This window comes from Pinus tabuliformis, chromosome 8, assembly GCF_031772625.1.
Source record: "Pinus tabuliformis cultivar Carrire ecotype Pingquan chromosome 8, CPIR1, whole genome shotgun sequence".
Taxonomy (NCBI): Eukaryota; Viridiplantae; Streptophyta; class Pinopsida; order Pinales; family Pinaceae; genus Pinus; species Pinus tabuliformis.
Window position 1 is genome coordinate 1,350,862,596 of NC_142294.1, and position 20,897 is coordinate 1,350,883,492.

The 20,897-nt window shown below is 33.5% G+C and overlaps 1 protein-coding gene across 6 annotated transcripts; it reads right to left on the reverse strand.

The window, feature by feature from the left end:
* Positions 1-2,782: 2,782 nt before the first annotated feature.
* On the reverse strand, positions 2,783-9,687 carry LOC149240507 (putative copper-transporting ATPase HMA5). 6 transcript variants are annotated; one of them, XM_089373737.1, is made up of 9 exons: positions 9,434-9,687; positions 9,227-9,276; positions 8,853-8,935; positions 8,315-8,622; positions 6,317-7,717; positions 5,888-6,142; positions 5,614-5,736; positions 4,259-4,744; positions 2,783-3,332 (listed from the first exon to the last, which is right to left on the reverse strand). In XM_089373737.1, exons 4-9 carry the CDS (start codon positions 8,594-8,596, stop codon positions 2,871-2,873), a joined length of 3,009 nt encoding a protein of 1,002 aa, XP_089229863.1. In that variant the 5' UTR covers positions 8,597-8,622; positions 8,853-8,935; positions 9,227-9,276; positions 9,434-9,687; the 3' UTR covers positions 2,783-2,870. The 6 variants fall into 6 exon arrangements, with proteins under 6 accessions (XP_089229863.1, XP_089229860.1, XP_089229861.1 ...); XM_089373734.1 differs by having other exon boundaries at positions 9,181-9,276; XM_089373735.1 differs by having other exon boundaries at positions 9,181-9,276; positions 9,429-9,687.
* Positions 9,688-20,897: the final 11,210 nt, after the last annotated feature.

Consider the following 20,897-nt stretch of genomic DNA (forward strand, 5'->3'; position numbering starts at 1 on the left):
CAAATATTCTTTATTCACATAAGTGACCAACCATGTGTATCTACATATGCATTAGGATTCACATGTTTTCATAAGTCTAATAACAAGACTTTGTTATTTCTAGCTTATAGTATTTCTTGATTCATTTACATTAGTTGCATCAACACTAGTAGCTTCAATTGTCTTACATTCTGATTTAGGAAAACAAATTGTTGAGGAGTTCTTGTACCGCCCTCTATTAATGCATTGAATAGGGGTTCAAAAACTTGTGGCAACTTTGTTGTAGAAGGTTCACTATAAGATGGTTTCAATAGAGGGATAATTTATCCAATTGACAATCCTACGTGGCAATTAGTCAATCCAAAGTTATGCAAAATATTCAAAGAATCACTAATTAACGATATAGAAATGGAAATGAATAAAGTGATGCCAAATATATTCTCAACAAAGACATCATCTCTCCTATAAATGATCTCATATCTAATTGAATCAAATAGTTGGAAGGCCTTCAACTATTCAGAGTAGCCCATCATAACACAAAGATAACTAGATATGCATCCATCTTTTAAATTTTAACATCTAAGATAAGAACTACACTATGTATCTAAAACATTCTAAGATGTCCAATTAAGATTCTTCTCCTACTCCATTTCTCAAAAGGAGTAATGTCCCATGTTGTTTTGATCAAAATGATATTCAGCAAATGGGTTGATTAGTAGACATCTTCTACATAAAATTTAGTTGACAAACCTTTGGCTTAAAGAAAACACCATGTCATTTTAACTAATGTTTACTTCTTCCTTTCAATGACACCATTCTATTAAGGTGTGTAAGGTATGCATCTCTACTAAGAGATACCATGTTGTGACAAATAGATTTCAAAATCCATACCCACGTATTTGCCTCCACTATTTGATCTTATGCATTTTAGAGGTTGACCATATTCTATTCAATTATACCTTAAGATCCTTGAATTTTTCAAATGTATGATAATTTTCTTCAAGAAATATAACCAAACTTGTATACTTCGAAAAGTCATTAATGAAAGTCAAAATATACCTATGACGATTTTCAAAGGGTACAAGTCATTATGGACAAAAGCCAATTGAGTTGTTTCTCTCCAAGTTGTCCCTATTTCCAATGCAGCCAAGTAACACTTTCTGATCACACATACACCATTATAGGAAAAGCCCTAGGGAATCTAGAAACAATCATTTCATGCTTCAACATCAATGTCATTATTACTTCAAGTATTTAGATATTTGAGCATTTCATGCCAAACCCTATTTTGGTCATCTATGATTTATTATGAGTGCAATGAGTGCCAAATCTCTTTTAGGAAAATCACACGACTTGTATAAATTGTCCCATCAGATCAAAGAATACCATTAACAACAACAATAAAGTTATTGTGCATATCTTTCACAACAAACTGATATAACCAACATTCTACCATCTTTCTAGAGTGAGTTAATTGAGGTGCGAATAAAATATTGGCACTCAAAACTAGGCACATTATACAAATTGATGGTCAGGTCATTTTGACATTCAATTTACCATGAACAATAACAGTAAGAATATAATCATCAGCAACTAATATTTATCTTATGTATCCTAACACAATGAGGAAAAGAGAGAAGCATCTTTAACTGTGATAGGTACGACCAATGTCAATTATTCACTCTTTTTGGAAACGTGAGCGTGAAAGGCAAGCACTAAGAAAAAAAATCACGATTATTTACTTTTCATTTTGATATCCAATGTTGTAGGTTAGTAGAATGTCCAATGGACATGTCTCTTTCAAGCTTCTTGATTTTCTCTTTTAGGTCTCTAGCCTTTTACCAACAAAACTTCTTCGTATGGCATGATCTCCCACAATAATAATGGGCCTTCATCTTCCCACCTTAATTGATGTCTAATCATTATATGTTTTTTTTCATGATCTAGGCAATGTAATCCTATTCATTTTCCTAATTGTATGCTCACCTTTTTATCTATATTCTTCTTAACTTGGTCATTCAATAATTGAATTTATTTAACCTCATATTTCTTTTCCTGGAAATAAACATGAAAAAAATTATACCTTAATAATTAACGGATCATAATAAAAATAAATAAATAAAAAATAAAAATCATTAATTTAATTAACACATTTGTCACTATTAATTAATACTTAAATATAGATTAATTAATCATTGATTTAATTAATTCACTTGCCATTATTATCTCTATTTTATAATAACACGTTATATATAGATTAATTAATCATTGATTTAATTAATTCACTTGCCATTATTATCTCTATTTTATAATAACACGTTATATATCTTATAATATATGTGTAAAATTGTAAGATTAGGAACCAGCATTCCATTCAACATCATTTATTAGAATAAGATTTGAAAATTACATGTATTTAAAAATTAAGTTGTAAATTTTGTTTCAATAAACTTGTCTCTAACGAGACTTACCATTAAGATAAATATCCAAATATATCACAGTTCTATTTTATTAATATTAGATTTTTTCCGATATGTTATTAACTATTCATTTTTCATATTTTTAAACTAATCTTCCAAATTTTAATTTATTAAGAGCATGATGAATTTGCAAATTTTCTCAACGTTGAATTTTGAGGCCTCTCATGTGCATTTTATGTCTGTGTGTCATGGAGGATATCGAAAAACATAAACGAGAATAAATAACTATGCCACATCATCGTCTAAAATGGAAATTAGATTTTTTTTCAGAATAGAAAGCAAATGCCTCATTACTGGCTCGCTCTCTTATTATCTAGAAATTCGTTAATTATGCCATGCAAATTTAACTTAGTATATAGCATGGCAGATTATATAGAATTCATGCCCATTAGAGCTCTCATCTTTTCCCTCTTAGACCATGCCATCTGACTTCCATTGTTCTTCAGGTTTCGATTTGTTGGGCTTCTTATGGATAGACAAGTTTATGTACTGCAACTGCTTTGGTGGCACGTAATACCTCAACAGAAGAGAAGAACAGACGACACTGAGAGAAGAAGTGGCCATGGCAGCCCCGGCAACCCAGGGAGGGAGCCGAAATCCTGTGAACGGGAACAAAACTCCTGCAGCAATGGGGATGCCAAGTATATTGTAACCGAAAGCCCACACGTAATTGAGCTTGATTCTGAAGAATGTCTTCCTGGATAAATCTATGGCTGTAATAACATCTTGCAAGTTGTTCCTCACCAGCACAATGTCAGCAGCTTCTATAGCGATGTCTGTTCCTGCACCGATTGCCATTCCCACATCTGCAGCCACCAGAGCTGGCGAGTCGTTTATCCCATCCCCAACCATCGCAACTGCAAGCCCTTCCTTCTGCATACATGTTATGCACAGTAATCAGCACTAAACACTAGAGAATATATGATTTCATGTAAAAGATCTGACAAAATCATTACCATAATGCTGATATAATGGAAATTGGCATTCATGATGGTGTTACAGATATTATCCTAGTCATTTTTATCTAGATGGTTGATTCTGGGAATATTTGACAATAAGACAGATCTGACCTCACTTTTGTCCATCGTCACTCCTGTCCATCCATTCCAAAATATTCTTGAAATCCCCATCAAAATAAGTTCAGTGTTGTACCGTGGTGATGGGGTGAAAGTGGACAACTTGACCCACCCCTGGTGGAGCTGTGCTACTTGGTAGCATTCACTTTCACCCGCAATTTTATAAGGTGAATGGTGAAGTTTACAGTTGTTATCTGTAAGTTTACATATTTCGACGTGTTTATTCTCATAAAGGTGTGTGGGAGCCCGGTGAAGTTACACACAGCGTTGGAGAAGTTTGGAAAAATGTGTATCCTGAATTTCATAAATGCATAAGCCGAATCTACATTATAGGTGTCAAAGGTGTTCCAGTGAACACCGTACTCCTCTCCATGTAAAAAATGATAAAACTGATTAGGCTAAGAAGTTATTCAACCAACACCTCGTTTCTTTAGGTGAAAATTGATAGAGACTTCCTTTCGCTAATGCGCTGCTTAAGAAATTGAGAAAGGTTATCTTTCTGGAAATACTTGAATCTATGTCTTGTCTATGTAATTGTATAGTGTATCTTCTGATTAATAATGTGCATAAATCACTTCTTCCCCGCAATGCTTGTGTGTTGTCTCATCAGGTACTTGCCATATATTTTCCCACAGTTAAAAGATTACAACTTTTTACATAACGTATCTTCCTTTATAGCCATCGCCAATTGAAAAACAAAATGAGCAGATAACACAATTTTACCTGCAATTGTTTTATTTTTTCTGCTTTTCCATCGGGTAGCACTTCTGCTATGACTGTTTCAATGCCAACTTCCTTAGCAATGGCTTTAGCTGTACCCCAGTTGTCACCTGTGACCATAATGCTTTTCAATCCCAAGGACCTCAAAATACTCACAACGTCCTTTGCTTCTGGCTTCACTGGATCTGATATGGCAATTACTCCTACTACTTCTGTTTCGATTGCAACTAATACTCCTGTTCTGGCTTGTTGTTCGATCGCTTGAAGATATTTATCAACATCTCCTGGAATAGAAATTCCCGATCCTACCATCATTTGCCTGTTGCCAACCACTACTTGGTTGCTGTTGACCACAGCCCTGATACCTTGGCCTGTCACACTTTGAAAATCCTGTGCTTCGTAGAAGTTGGATTCGTTTGACTCTTCTTCCTTTCTTAATTTTCTTGCATGCTCAACGATTGCCTTTGCCAGAGGATGTTCACTGTTAATCTGCAATCAATCAGATTAGCCTTTATTTGTTTGAAATCCCACAAAACTGTAAGAGCCAAATTCGTAATGTTTTGCAAGAAACGATGCTAAGAAACAAAAGTTTAGATCATAAGATAAAAGCATGCCCCATTTGGAACTCAAACAAGCTCTGAAACAAATAACTATTCATGGAGCTAAGATTGTGTATTTCATGGTAAAGAGAAATATGAGAAGAAGTAAGCCAAAAAAGGTAGGCTACCTCTTAACTAGTATTGGAGTTCTAAATACTCTTTTCTGGCAAGTATTGAGTTTAATAGCAACGTCTAGAATTCAGAAACACCTATTGGAGTGAGTCTCCAACTTATCTTTTGTGGCTGGAGGTCTAATCATCCTTTTCTTCATTGTGTTAGAAGCCTAGCCCACTCTGAAGCCCCATTGATTAGCCATTGGTTTTTGTTAAACAGTGGGAATCTTAGATCGGTTTTGTTGGGACATCGTGCTTGCAATTTGAACCCCTGGCACTCCCACCAAAAATCATCAGGATAAGACACCACTAGACTGGAAGGGACTAGCTATTTTCACTATTATGTTTAGCTTCTACTTTCTATGAGTTTTGAACCCTGTTTCAGTCAACTCGTAAATGGCAAAGTTTGTGCTCCTTATCATCCTTTCCATCCATTCAATTGAAATGTCACGTTATTCCTAAGCTGGAAGTGCAATTGAATACTTGATAAGAGAAATTTTGAAATAAATTCCACCTTTGAGACCCCCGTATATGAGCAGGGTTTTGTAAGAAACAGGGGCACTTTCTGCCTCCATCATAGAACCAGTAGATAGAGCAACAGAACTAATTTTCATGGAGTTAAAGCCGTTGAAGAGTCATAACCTACCTCGGCTGAAGCGACTATATCATAGAAGGCAGTAGCGGCAATCTTTTTTAACAACTTTGTGGCAATGACGACAGGTCTTCCCATAGTCAATGTTCCAGTCTTGTCAAACACGACACATTTTACCTACAGACGGAGCATCACAAACAAAACAACTTATTTGTCAGTTGGAGAAATCAGGATGGAGAACAGCAAACCAATATGCTTTCAAAAAAGTTTGCATCTTATTCATCTTGTAAATTCTAACAATCTGAAGGATGAGTTCCACTCCCGATACCTTGTGTGCACTCTCAAGAGCTTGACCACCTTTGATAAGAACTCCTAGGGAGGCACCTTTTCCTGTACCTACCATAACAGCAGTTGGTGTTGCCAAACCTAAAGCACATGGGCAGGCGATGACAAGCACAGAGATCCCAAATTGCAAAGCAAGTTCAAATTCATCCATTGAAGGGGGTATCCATGACTTCGGGTATGATCCTACCTTTCCTGCAGTGTACCATGCTAGCCAGGTGACAAATGCCACCGTAACGACCTTAAGAAAAAAAATAGAATCAGTGCCTTCTGTATAATATAAGCAATAAACAACCTTATTGTAGATGTATTTGCATAGTTTTCTCCTCCTTGTTACACTACCCACATTGAAATAATCAAGAAGAGGAATCAATATACAAAGAACTTATTTGCCATTAGGGTCGTTATGACTAACCAGGGGAACAAAATATTTGGAAATTCTGTCCGCAATCATTTGAACTGGAGCTTTATTCATCTGGGCGGCTTCAACAAGCCTAACAATCTGCGAAAGGGCAGTTTCAGAACCTACATGAGTAGCTCTGACGTGCAGCCCTCCTACTTGATTCATGGTTCCTTTGAATACTTTATCACCAATCCTTTTTGTAACAGGTTGAGGTTCCCCTGTCAACATACTTTCATTGACATGACTTTGACCCCAAATCACCAACCCATCTGTCGGTATCTTTTCCCCTGGAACAACTTTTAGAGCGTCATTCCTCTGAATCAGTTCACTGCTGATCTCGCGCTCAGCTTTGATTTTTCCATCATCATCCAATGTGAGCAAGATTGCTGTGTCTGGAGCTAATTCCATCAGCTTTGCAATGGCTTCTGAAGTCTTGCCTTTGGCTAAAACTTTCAGCAACTTCCCTAGAAGAATGAAGGAGATTAGCATCGCACTTGTCTCAAAGAAGTCTGTACCTTTAAAGGTCTTTGAAGTTGCAGCTCTAACCAGCGAATAAAATGAATAAAAATAAGCTGCATTTGTCCCTAGGGCTACCAAAACATCCATATTAGCCGATCCATGTCTCAGGGATTTATAAGCACCAACGTAAAATTGCCATCCAATTATGAATTGTACAGGTGTACACAAAATCCATCTCAACAGCGCCCCTGTTGTTAGCATATTTACTGACTTTGCATCCAATCTGTCTTTAACTCTAGGAATATACATAAAAACCATGGAAAGAAGGAACACGGGCACACTAAATACAGAGCTCCAAAGAAAGTACTGTGCATACCGCTTAACTTCTTTGTTTCTGCCTTGTTCTCGCATTCCTGAATTTTGACATATTAAGCTTGCTTTGAAAACTTCTGATCCATATTTTACCTTATCAATTGTCTCTATAAAACATCTTGGTCCTGTAAGGTCAGGGTCATACCATACTGCAACCTTATCTCCATTTGGGCTGATTTCCACCGACTTTACCCCAGGTAATGCTTGCAAAGAAAGCTCAACGGTCTTTACTGCTTCAGTAGAATGGACTCCCTGAAGGTTTAAGTTCACTTTGTCCCTGTCCTCCCCTGTGTTTATCAATTCCGCTAAGAAACCCATCTCTTCAACTGCGTCTATTAACTGTGCGCAGCTAATCTTTTTAACGTCATAATGTATTTCCGCTTCTTCTGTTGTTAATGCCACAGAGCATTTCTGGACTCCTGCCAACTTTTCCAGTGCCGTTTCTACTGACGAAGAACAAGCTGTGCAAGTCATTCCTGTAATGCGAAGACGACAGATCTTTGTAGACCTCTCATTGATGTCATCATCCTGCAATGTGGCTGCAAAGCCTGCATCTGCTATGGCGTTTCCGATTTCTTGTTCCTTTTCACAAAGCAAGAACCTATAAGGTGTATTGCCTGGGAAATTTTTCTATGACTATAAAATAATTGTCTACACTAAAATAGACCTGTCCTTTATGCTCCTATGGAAGACAGCAACAATTTCATAAAATCTGTATCTCCTCTTATGGAAGATGTCCAAAGCAACCATACTGTAATAAAGGATTTTAATATTCTACCTTACAGAAAAGAAAAGTGAAGTGCATTCTACATTTAGGGCTATGGGAGGTCATTCCTTAACTGGTTCTTTCCCAGTTGGAAGCTGTTAATCCATCAATTTTGCTTTTTTCAGAGGTGCTTTAAACTCCTACCAAACTTTAAGTTTTCTTAAAACACGTGATAATACTAAGTTGGTTGTACACCAATATGAAGCTAACTGTAAGTCCACCCTAAATTTGCCCCAAGGCTTGGTTTTACGAATCAGCCTGCCTTGTGAAAGAAAAGCCGTCTTTGTAAGCTAAAGATTTGCAACCCAATGGTCCATATCAAACCTCTGACGTTACACTGGTATTATAAGGGACATTACACTGCAAACAAACCAGGGACATTTGAATTTTGAAAACAGGGGATTAGAACTTACATTCAATGATGCGGGATGAAAGACAACAAAAGCTTTGTTATTCAGGAAAGATACAGTAGCATCCACTACTCCTGAAATTCGTTTGACAGACTTTTCTATGGAACAAGCACAGGCGGAGCATTCCATGCCTGTAACTTCGAATGTCGCCGTGCGGATTCCAAGTCCATTTTCAGAAACGCTGAGCGTATGCGAGTCCTGCGACGGAACATTACAGACCTCGTGGTCATCCTTGAAATTCTGCGCTGCCACGCTATCATCGATGTCTATAACTTGACAATACATTTTGTCACTGGATTCGATATCAAGATCTGGACAGAAAGTTTCCATGAACAGCAACGTTGTCAGAAGGCAGCACAACTACAAAATTCACATGGCCATCTCTCATTCTCACTAGAATCTTTTCCCCAGACATTGAATTCAACAATTAAAGCTGCGTGCACAGAGATTTCTTCACTGTTCATAAACCTACAGTATTCTTTAAAAGAATTAAAACAAAATGAGATAAATTTGATATTAGCTGGGACTGCAAAATATTGACCTTTTCCTGGGATCACGTGCTTTTACAGCTACGGCTTCTGTAAATGCAAATGCAAATGCCACTTCGCTGATCCGAGTGTGGGCCTGTCCATCAACGTAACAACAAAGAAACGGACATTGAAGTTCGATAGTACTTCATACATATAAATTAAAGGAATTTAGCAAGCATAATTGAAATCTTTGTCATTTTTCTCCCTTTATTTAAAGATATTAGGAGTCCTTAGATAAGGGAGATCTATGTTCTGAAGTTTAAAGAAATTATGCTCTGAATCCACAAAGCAGAGCATAATGATCGGAATAAAGACAGAATTTGAGAAAAGATTCATCACTTTTGATTTACACAAAACATCGAGGCACAGGTGGAAAGTGTGTAACTGCATTAAAGCAAGATCCTCCATCGCATCAACTAGGACTCTCGGTAAAACCTTAAAATGATTAGGATCAAAGATTAAATGGCTGTGCGTGTTAAGGCAAATTGCAACAACTGCCCCAAAGATAGCAAGCAACGAAACATGATGACGATAACATAACAGAAATGGAAGTGAAGTAATAAAGAAATGAGGGTATATTTAGCAACCTCACCATACATGGTCCGAAGCCCCCTTTGGTACTTGGAACCGCTTCCAATAAAGATCATCCAAGTGCCGAGAAATACAGGAAAAAATATTCAAAGTGGACGTGGGCTCACGCGGAGCGCCGTGAGTCCATCATCAATGTGGTGGACATCGAGTACGTGAGCCGAATGAGTGAAAATGAAAAAGGCGACATAACAGCAAACAGAGCACTCAGCTGGTTGCAACAACGGCATGTATTGCATGTACTATATTGTTTTCTGTTAGTGTCACATTAGTTTATATATAAATATATATTGCATCAGTGTTACAGAAACAGAATCAACAACATATCCTCCGAGTCATCTAACTCATAGCAGGTGCGTATCTAGTTTACATTACTACCTTGCAATTGGTGAGGATAGATCGAGTATCGTTGTAGATGTGATGTTGCAGTAAGATAGCTATATGTATATATTTGCAGGTATATTGCATAGTATATCTCGAATTATAATGTGTGTATATATCGTGTATCATGTTGATGTTATGGTTTTATTAAATATTTTGTTCATTGAGAGAGAAGAATGCTTTTTTAAGCATTTTTTTTAAAAGAGGATAAGATCAGATCCTCTCAACTTCTATTTTTAATTTTTAAAATTTATAAAAAGTATATATAATTTTAAAAATTATAAATATTAATACATTATTTAATAAGATTTACAATGCTGGTGTAATTTTTGTAATTTTTTTTTGTTATATATAAATATTAATATACTATGAAATTTACAAAATGTTATTTGTGTGGTTATTATAAAATTAAATGTTTTTGGGTTAATTAATGTTATTTGTGTGGTTATTATAAATTTAAAAGTTGTTTAATTATTTTATTAATTGTTTTTTATTAAATATAAAAATATAAATATCATAATTTTAGGTGAATGGAAGTAATTTGAAAGATGTAACATTTGGGAGTAAAATATTGATTAGTTGGGAATCAGTATAATGTTTTTTTATTACTAAAAAGAAAAAAAGTCATAATTTTTTATAATATTATTTTATAATATTATTTTTTAATAAAATTTTAAATATTTATTAAATTATAATATTATTTTTTAATATTTATTAAAATAAATAAAATATAGTTTTTAGTATACATGGGTTGAAATTGTTTCTACACAAATATAAACAATTTTTTAAAATATTATTTTTAATAAAATTTTAAATATTTATTAAATTATAATGTTATTTTTTAATATTTATTAAAATAAACTAAATATAGTTTTTAGTATATATGGGTTGAAATTGTTTCTACACAAATATGTTTATATTTATATGATTAAATATTATTTTTAATAAAATTTTAAATATTTATTAAATTATAATGCTATTTTTTAATATTTATTAAAATAAACTAAATATAGTTTTTAGTATATATGGGTTGAAATTGTTTCTACACAAATATGTTTATATTTATATGATTACTTATTAGTAATGATTTAATATTAAGGTTTTTTCTAATTTTCAAAACTACAAACAATTATCAAATAAATTAATAATATATTTTTCAAAAGTTCTATTATTATTTTTATTATTATTAACTAAGTCATATTTTAATATTTAATATTTTAAGTCATTATTTTTACTTTTCTAATTTTACAATGTATAGTGAAATAAATTTGATAATATTTTTTCAAAAGGTTATTAAGACTAATAACTTTATTTAAAGTTGCCAAATTTTTTAGAAGTGTATATGTATAGAAGAGAGAAAAAAAAAATCGTTTGGTTAATCTCATTTTTTTATGTAAAAATTTATGAAGGAAAAGAGATTAAAAGACCACATATAATTATAATTGATTTTTTATATGGAAAATAGAGATCTACTCATTTCTTTATGTGTAGTTGGTATGCTCATTTACATTAAAGACTTATTAATCTTCTCAAATCATATATAAAAGTTGGAAATATCATATATTTGAGAGTAGCAAATTATTTTTGATTATGTAATTTAACTTTGAAAAAAGTTTATATCTTATTCTTCTGAATATTTAATATGTTTTCAACTAAGATCTTCTCAACGTTTAATATGTTTTCAACTAAGATAGATTTAAGTTAATTGATGTGTGTGTGCATGCACGAATGAACTATTTTTTTATTAATTAAATAAAGGCCTTTTTTATTGTCCTAAAAATCATATCTATAATAGCTTTCTTTAAGCACACCATACATGTTTTTTTAAACAGGACAAAAACTTATATCAATAAAATCTACATATTTATTAATTAAATAAAGACATTTTTTGTTGTCCTAAAAATCATATGCACAATAGCTTTCTTTAAGCACACCATGCATGTTTTTTTAAACCAGGACACAAATTTATACTAATAGAATCTACATAAAGGTGTTAGGAGTTTGGGGGTGATTCTTCACTTCGAAGAACAAAGTGAACAAACATACTCTTAGCACTAAGACATGCTACGCATAACCATGTAGAGACATATTCTATATTTCACAGGCTCAGTTAGGCAACTTTGATGGGCATAATCATTTGATTGTCATTGGAGACTCTATGATTATTCTCCAACATTTTATGGTAGGATCTTATCCAAGGGACCTAAAACTTAGATAAATGTTTAGAAGAATTTATCACTCCAAAACGTTTCTATACACTCAATTTACCATATTAGGAGATTCAACAATGTGAAGGTGGATGAGCTAGCCTAGTATGGGGAAAATTTGGCCAAAGGGAACCTTATATTTAATGGCATCATAAGTCAATTAGTTGTCCTTAATCATTGATATTATGTCATATAAATATTTTTTGTCTATTTGAGCAAATGGCATAAGATTGCATAAGTACGGAGAACATGGTTAATCTGTAATTCCTCCTAGTTTTATATGATCTCATTGTGTGCAGATACCTGGCTAGGACATTGGATGTTCTCTCGTCCTTGATGATTTTCACACATTGGGTTAGGAACAAAATGATAGTCTCAGAGGGTAGATTTCAACACTTCCCCTTAATGGCGCAAGCTACTAACATTCTTGTGTGAGGGGAATCCCATTGTCATGCTACTATCTTGGCTTCACTTGGTGTTTTCTGACATGGAGATATGGCATATGATGGTACAAATGATCATAATTGGAAATTGGGAGCATATTTGGGTGAAATTTCGATACATGTGGAGTTTGTGCTTGGTGTTTTGAGGACAATTGGTTTGATTGTTGTTCATAAATTCCATTGGATGCATGAAATTCCTCAATCCATGTCCCTTGAAATATGCCTCTTTATCTTGAGGATTTTCTTTATCTTAGTTAGCCTGAGCACCCATTGTGGGTCATCATGGTGCAAAACTTGTTTATATGATAGGGACTCAATATCCTTTGTGGCTCCTTTAGGAAATTGGATCTAGTATGGATGTCAGACAGAAGTGGATCACCTTAAGTGGAATGAATAGGTTAGCTATTTTGTGCATCTATTTTTTTGGTTTTTTCATTTGTACATGCTTGTATTCATTGGCCTATGAATCTTGTGTTGTCATTGGTTTGTGCATTCGACTGATGCACAAGGGCTAACATTTTGACCACTTTCGATTTCGAGAATTCTACTAGGGGTTTGCATATATTTAAAGAATTAATTGATACATGAATTTATGGTGGTTTAGATAGTAGCATTAATGCACAATTTTGAAATATATATATCATTTGCATGTCTTTCATTATGTTTTTCGTTGGTTTGGTTCATTGTTAGGAATTTGGGGGAGTAGAGTTCCTATGCTAAGAATTCAGTGGGTGACATTGGGTACTTTAGTTAGAGGGAGATCTTTAAAATTCATGTTTAGAAATTCTGGGAGGGTGAACAAGGAGTTAGAGTTGCAGGAGCTCTAAACATAAATTATGGGCTAGAAAATCAACCTTAATCAAATGGAAGCTACTCTCTCTACCTCTTTGGACTAGATCACTGAATTAAAGACTGAAATTACCCAAATGGAAGATGAGTTGGCCTACCGTTGAACCAAGCTTGAGGATATGAATAAAAAAAAAGTTGGTCCAACCCTTTGTATCTAATAGTTTGGTATGTGCTAGTCCCATGCTTATCCCTAATTTGAATTTGACCAACTCTTTGCAATGAACGTCCCCTCTCCTAGGGGAGGGGGGTAACATCTTTAAATTGGTGAATGAATTGTGAATTGTGCCAACTTATAGGATTTTTTGGAGAATGTATAAATGGTACAATGTATGAATTGGAATCAAAAGGTACAATCTAGATTCAAATATGATAGAAATAAAACCTCCCATTTTTTAAACTCTGTAAAAATTTTGCACCAAAGAGTGATATATGAATTTTTGGTGTATTTGTTATGACCCTAGCATAGTGTTTTAATAAGTAATAAATTCTTCATTCTTATTCAAAAAAAGTATTTTTGAACATAAAAGTTAGATAAAAGGGGGTCATTTCGAACTATGAGTCTAATACGTGATATAATCATAGGAATTCCCATCGAAGCAAAAAACCAAACTTCCTTTATATCAATATTACTATGCCTATAAGGGTGAATTCACTAGAAACATGCAAAATTTTACAACATTTGTGAGACATACTAACTACCAATAGGTGGAATTACATCTCTTAGTCCCTAGCTCCCAAAATAAGGGAAAGATAAAACATTTAGATCGGATAGAACTTGTTCAAAATCACTGATATCATTACTGGAGGAATTTGGTTCCATAAAGAACTTGGCAAGTTAGAATTGCGGTTGCTCAAATTTTTGGCAAAGGCTTGATGATTCATCCTTTATATTTGCATCAAGGACCAATGATCGACTAATGTATCAATAGTAGATGTCGCATTGGAAACCAATTGATTGTGTCCTAGTTGTAAAGTAAGCATTTCATCATGCAGTTGAGTGATCATCTCTGTCAGTATCTTGAACTCCTCACTTGCATGATGTGACATGATGATGCCTTTCAACTTGCCCCTGATGAGCTGAGATAGGGAAGTCTTAGCCTACTCATTCACTTCTATTGTCAACAAAAAAGTTGTCTACCAACACCAACCTTGGAAATTTTTCATAGGCTATGATTTATACACCACAATTGCCTAATTCAAAACCAAAGAGAATAACTAGAGTGCCAATATCTTTCCATCCAATAATTGAGCACCATAAAGACAATTTCTTTGGATTTCTCTTTATTAAGAACACACATTTGTGTTGTACTCATTTGCAGTACATCACAAAGGCAACTTCACTATGGTAGAACAAATTCATTTGGTAACCACAAGTATTGAACCTGATACTAAGACAAGACTAAGTTATATAGGGGAGAAAATCCACCTCAAACAAGTAATGACTAACCTTAGAATTCAAAGGGAGGATAAGATAGGCCATGAATGCCCTCATTATAATGAACTATTTGAATTGTGTACATACCATAGGAGGGAGATTCCCACACCATAGCTACTTGTGATAGCATGATTTTTGATGATGACCCCTAATCATCTCGCTGGAACTAAAACCATTTATCATATCAACTACATGTTGAATTTTCCACCATGGTGCCACATGGCATTAAAAAAGTTTGCAAAAAAATTGTTTATTCATTTGAGTAATAAGCCTTATGGGACAAAATGACTCTCTCATTAATCCTTAAAACTCCTTAGGTTAATGTAGAACCAATATAAGGCATAGAATCAACAACATGATTATGTTGTCTCAACACATTACGTAATTCATAAGATTGTTCCATTTCCTTAATAGCTTTCAAGTGCATCTCTCGCAAGGGACTCCATGACGTTGAAAAATTATTCTTGAGTCTCCAATGGTTGATAAACTTGGTATTTTTTTAACATGGATGAACAATAAGCTTGAAGGCATGTCTTAGCTTGGTTATTAGAACCTCCCCACGCCACCCGTAAGCACACCATACACTTCTAATATGACTCCAGGGAAGGAAATATTGTTTAGATTATATGTTTTTTTTTCATTTTTATAAGAACACAACTTTAAAGGGGGTTCTTATCCCACAAACAAGAGAGTCTCATATATCAATTTGGTGTTTGACTCACAATGACCTAAATAATAAATTACACATCTCACTCACACAATGTATAATGAATAACTAAATAGAATTAATTAAACATAATTATATATTAATACCTATAATTATATATAAAAAATAAATAAAAAAAATATTTCATTAAATCCAATAATTTTTAATTATAGTCTAATATTACTCATAAGCAAACTTTAGTGACACTATAATTATACACTTAAATCTATAATTTAAAAATGGAAAACACTAATTAATTAAACAAAATTTAATTATGTGCTAATAAATTATTAGTAACATAAATGAATTTTAATCATACTTTAAAAAAATCAATTCCAACTTAAAAAACTTAATTCATTATTTTTTAATACAAATCAAAATATTAATTAATCTATAGACAAATTTATAATGAATAGCCCAAACAAATTACAATTAATTTTAATTATGTATTAAAATAATTAATTTAAGTAACTCTCAAAATATAGATATTCAGAAATAGTCTTGTAACCAAGTAAATGGAAGAGATCAGAATTAGTAAAAAATGGTGAGTTATATCAACAAAGATCATAGCTTCTAAGCAGAAGAAAACATAAACATCTATCGAAAAGCGATCTAGGGTCCAGGGTACCTATAGTTAAAAGTGAACCAAAGAAGTATCCGTGAAGGCATGGTAATCAATTGGTGATAGTAAAAATTGCTACAAAAGAGTTTGGTAAAAAAAAAAAAAATTATGTAATTTTTATCATTTTTTTAATTTGTATATCAACTAAAGAATTTATCAGCATTCACAAAATAAAATTTTGAAAAAAAAACTTACCAGCGTTTGCAAAATAAAATTTTGTTTTTTACTTTTATGTTAAATAATATTTCAATTTTTCCCTTAGAAAAAAACATTAATTCAATTAAATTATAATTAATGTCACTAGTTAAAATTTTCTTCTATATTATAAAATTTATAAATTTTGATATAATGTTTCCCCTATAAATCACCTTTATATATATATATACCTCACGAGGAGTAGCTATCATCAGAACGATGGAATTCTACGGTTATAGTTAGTAATTCGTTTGACTCATAATTATTTATATCACAAATTACAAATGATCAACAAAGCGTTATCTCTTTGCGTTGGCTTTTATTACATAATAATAGTATTTTACTCACTATTGACATTGATCAAACCAACCACTTCACAATATAAAATAAATAAAAATAAATAAATTCAATACGTAATCACATACTCGCTACTTTTGGTTTAAATGATTTGAAACAACCATAGTGGAAGCAAACTAGATCTCAACACGCAGCATTGCGTACCAGGTCTACCCCACTATAACTATTAATCATAGGGTGGTGTCGGGAGCACTAAATATTTAAGCGTGCCAATGGCTCAACTTTATTGAATTTCAAAATCACCGTAACATCTAATTATTAAAAATTTTGTAGTCTCCCATAGTATTATGACATTGCATTGTTAATTCTGAAAAGTATTTAATCAATTAGTTACCGTCTCGGGGGTATATTTACATTTACTAATGTTCCTAAATGCGTCGTTATCATTTACTCACCTTCTAAGTTACAGACACATAAAATATAAAATTCTCATGTGTCCCTTCGAGGGGCTATTTTACTGTGAGAAAAGATAAGGTGCTGCTAATTATTTATTCTTTTATTTGAATCGATCAAACCTTTGAAAAATCTCGGGAGATTTTTATTTTAATTTATTTAAATCGATCAAATCTTTAAAAAAATACGGGAAAAATGAAAGGAATAAAGAGGCCCATGGATTGGGAATTGCATTTTTTATACACAATCCGCGTGTGTTGTGCTTGTGCAGGTTTGCGTGCTTCATTATTGCAGGCTTAGCATTTTTTATTATTATTTAAATATTGTTTTTCTGATTTACATATTCTATAATTATCTTTTTAAATAAATAATTTCCTTCCAATAATTCTGATTCCATCTGTTTTATTTAATATATCAATATTGTTGGACTCATAATTCAGATTCCACCTTTTCAGTCATATCGTTACTAAATAATATACGAAATTATTATTGTTTTGCTTATAAAGGTTTAATTTTAAAATTATTATTCTTTCTATCTTGTTACAAAGTGTTAGGTTCTTCCTAGTCAGTAAAGTGTTAGGTTCTTCCTAGTCAGTAAATAGGAAAAAGCGATATGTCCTTTTTACTTTTAAAATATAGTTAATTAATAAATAATTTTAAAATATAATAAATTGTTATTTTTTTTCCTAAGTAAGATTAGTCTATTAACAAAAGGAAAATAAAATTACAGCGAGACCGAAGTCAGATACATTGCCCTGAAGAGAGGCAAAGAGGCAAAGGTGTCAAGATAAACATGGCATGAGACTGCCCCAGTTCAAGGAGCTCAATCTTGAACCTTTCACTGAGTTTACAAAATACAAAAACTGCCCCAGTTCAAGGAGCTCAATCTTGAACCTTTCACTGAGTTTACAAAATACAAAAAAGAGCTGAAATTCCATATTACCATCTGAATAAAAACATGCCCAATAGTATGGGCCGCCTGTCGATCTATCATGACATCAAAAAACAAGCTAAACATCAGGAGGTTCTTCAATAATCCGACACCAACCTGTATCATACATGTTCCCTTTAGGAGCTGCTGCTGAGTTGGATGGATCAGGGTCGACCGGCACTATAGCCACGTCCGAAGTGCTGCTCGCTGGTGCCTTAAGAACCTGCAAAGACTCTCTACCAATCTCCAACTGGATGCTCGATGTCGGAACAGAAACAGGTCCCAGGCCCCCCTGATGAGAACTCGGCTCTCCCTCTTGGGCTTCCTCCTGGAAAACCACTGAAATATGCGTCGTGATTCTTGGACGATTCAGAGCGCTGCAGAAGGTGAAGAGCGCAGAGCCATATGAGGGACGCCCTCTTCCACTTCGAGTGCGAGGGTAGTGCCCAACAGAGAAGTCGCTTGAAGGGGAGGGCGACTCGGTGGATGGGCTGGAAGGCACCCGCCTAAGCTGACCTCGTCGAGACCTCATTCGATGGCGACGACGAGGCATCGGGACGACTGAAGCAGTGGTAAGAGAGCGAGGCGGGGCAACGACAATGACGAAGCCAGCAGAGCGCGTGACCACAAAGACCAGGCTAGCGGATAACTACAGTTCGCAGGCCTGGTGCCCGGGATAAAACCAAAAGGAGGACGGAGGCAGCTCTGCCGTAAGACCAGAGCTTGGATACAGAGTCGCCTCCCCGTTCATTCCACCATAAGCATCAGTGAGGATGAGACTCGCATAAATAATGCCAAAATCGGAGCTCCAACCAGACTTTGGAGAATTCTGCGAGTGAATCACCGGGATTTGCTCCCCCGCCGGCTCATAATTGAGCCTTAAAACATCAATCTCCTTCAGGTCTCGAGAATCATCCAACATAACTGCCGCAGTAAATGGAGCCAAGGTTTGAATCGAGCCGGCGCGTGCGAGCGCATAAACCAGGGTGCCGGACAGGGATGGAGTATCAGAGCCGATGAACAGCGAGCAAGTGAACTCTGCATACACCATATTCCGAGAGCCTTCATTTATGAGCCGGTTGATCATGTTGTACTGGGTGGGCAGGTGTCGTGCCTCCTCGCACCACCTCTGTCCCATCCAGAGTGATAGCTGTTTAAACACCCGCATCCGGGGATAATAAATTGTTATTAAATAATATACAAAATTATTATGGTTATGCTTATAAAGGTTTAATTTTGAAATTATTATTCTTTCTATCTTGTTACAAAGTGTTAGGTTCTTCCTAGTCCGTAAATAGGAAAAAGCGAAATATCCTTTTTACTTTTAAAATATAGTTAATTAATAAATAATTTTAAAATATAATAAATAATAAATTTAAGGTTTTTCCTAATTTATTATTCTATTGTGAAAAAAAAATGTATTTTTACTTATTTTATTTTAAAAAATAATTAATTAAATTGTTTTATTTTAAAAATCAATTAAAATAATTAAATTATTCAAAAAGTAAAACAATATAATTATTTGTTTAAATTTTTATGGTTGGTTTTATTTATGAAAATTTGATTTTGACTTCCATACTTTTCACTATACTTTATAATATAGCAATCATCAATTGAGTATATAATTATTTGTTTAAATTTGTTTTGTTATTTGTTTAAATTTGTTTTGTTGGTTTCATCAATGAGAATTTGAATCTTGAATTTTATATTTTACAGAATATTTTATAACATGATGATTACCAATTGAGCTGTCTCTTATAGACACAATTATTTGTTTAATTAAATCAGCCTAGATCCATCTTAACTCAAGATCTACCAAGCTCTTAACTCCAAATCTACCAAGCTCTGAGAGGGATCAAATCTCTTGAAATATAAACATTTTTTAGAGTGAAAAAAAGGATCTGAGAGGGATCAAATCTCTTGACATACAAACATTTTTTAGAATGAAAAGAGATTTGATCCCTCTAAGCGCTTGGTAGATCCCAAGTTAAAATGGATCTACACTGATATAATATATATGTAGTTGACATTGAAATATTTTAATATATATGTAGTTGATATTGAAATATTTTATTTATAATTCACATTCTCCACATTACATTTAATTATTTTTATTATTAATATTTTCTAAATATTACATATCAAATATATATTAAGTATGGAAAGAATTACAAATATCCCTCATACATTGAATTAGAAAGTAGCTATTAATGGAATAAAAATTATCTTAATCTTTCTCTCCATGTATGTTTCATGTTAAAATCTTTTACTCAACGTAGGTATTGAAATATTTTATTTATAACCTACATTAAACTTTTCTTTGTTATTGATATTTTTAAAATCTTATATATCAACTCTATATTAAAAATAAAATAAATTACACATCTCTCTAGTTATGGAAAGTGAAAATATAAGAATTTTTTTAATTTAAATTACTTTATTCTTCTCTATAGAAAATATATATAATTGTGGTACCTAATATGGATGTATTAATATTTTATGAAATATTTTTGTTTTAAATATCATATGTAAACTAAATGTAAAATGAAGTCCACATCATGTAATATCAATAATACCATTTCTTATCATGGCCATATTAAGTATTGAAAAATTACATTTTTTCCTAATAGTAAATAGTAAATTATTTTTTTTAATCATCTCTATATTAAGTAGTAAAGAAATTCGGCCTGGAGTATGCCGTAAAACTGCTTCTGCTTGGCTAAGAGCTCGTCTTCCTCGGACGTAAGGAAACAGGTTAACGGCCCAAGACCCAGAGGCATCTGGCAGGAGTGAGAGCCTGCTCCCGATTACGGACCACCACCAGGGTTATGCCAGGTGGCGTGGTTTTCCTATTTAACAGTGATGAGTCAAACCCAGCATTCGCGGATAGCAGCCAGAGATGGCTGTCCTCACTGTTGGTTTGACACCTGAGTTGATAGGTTTTACCAC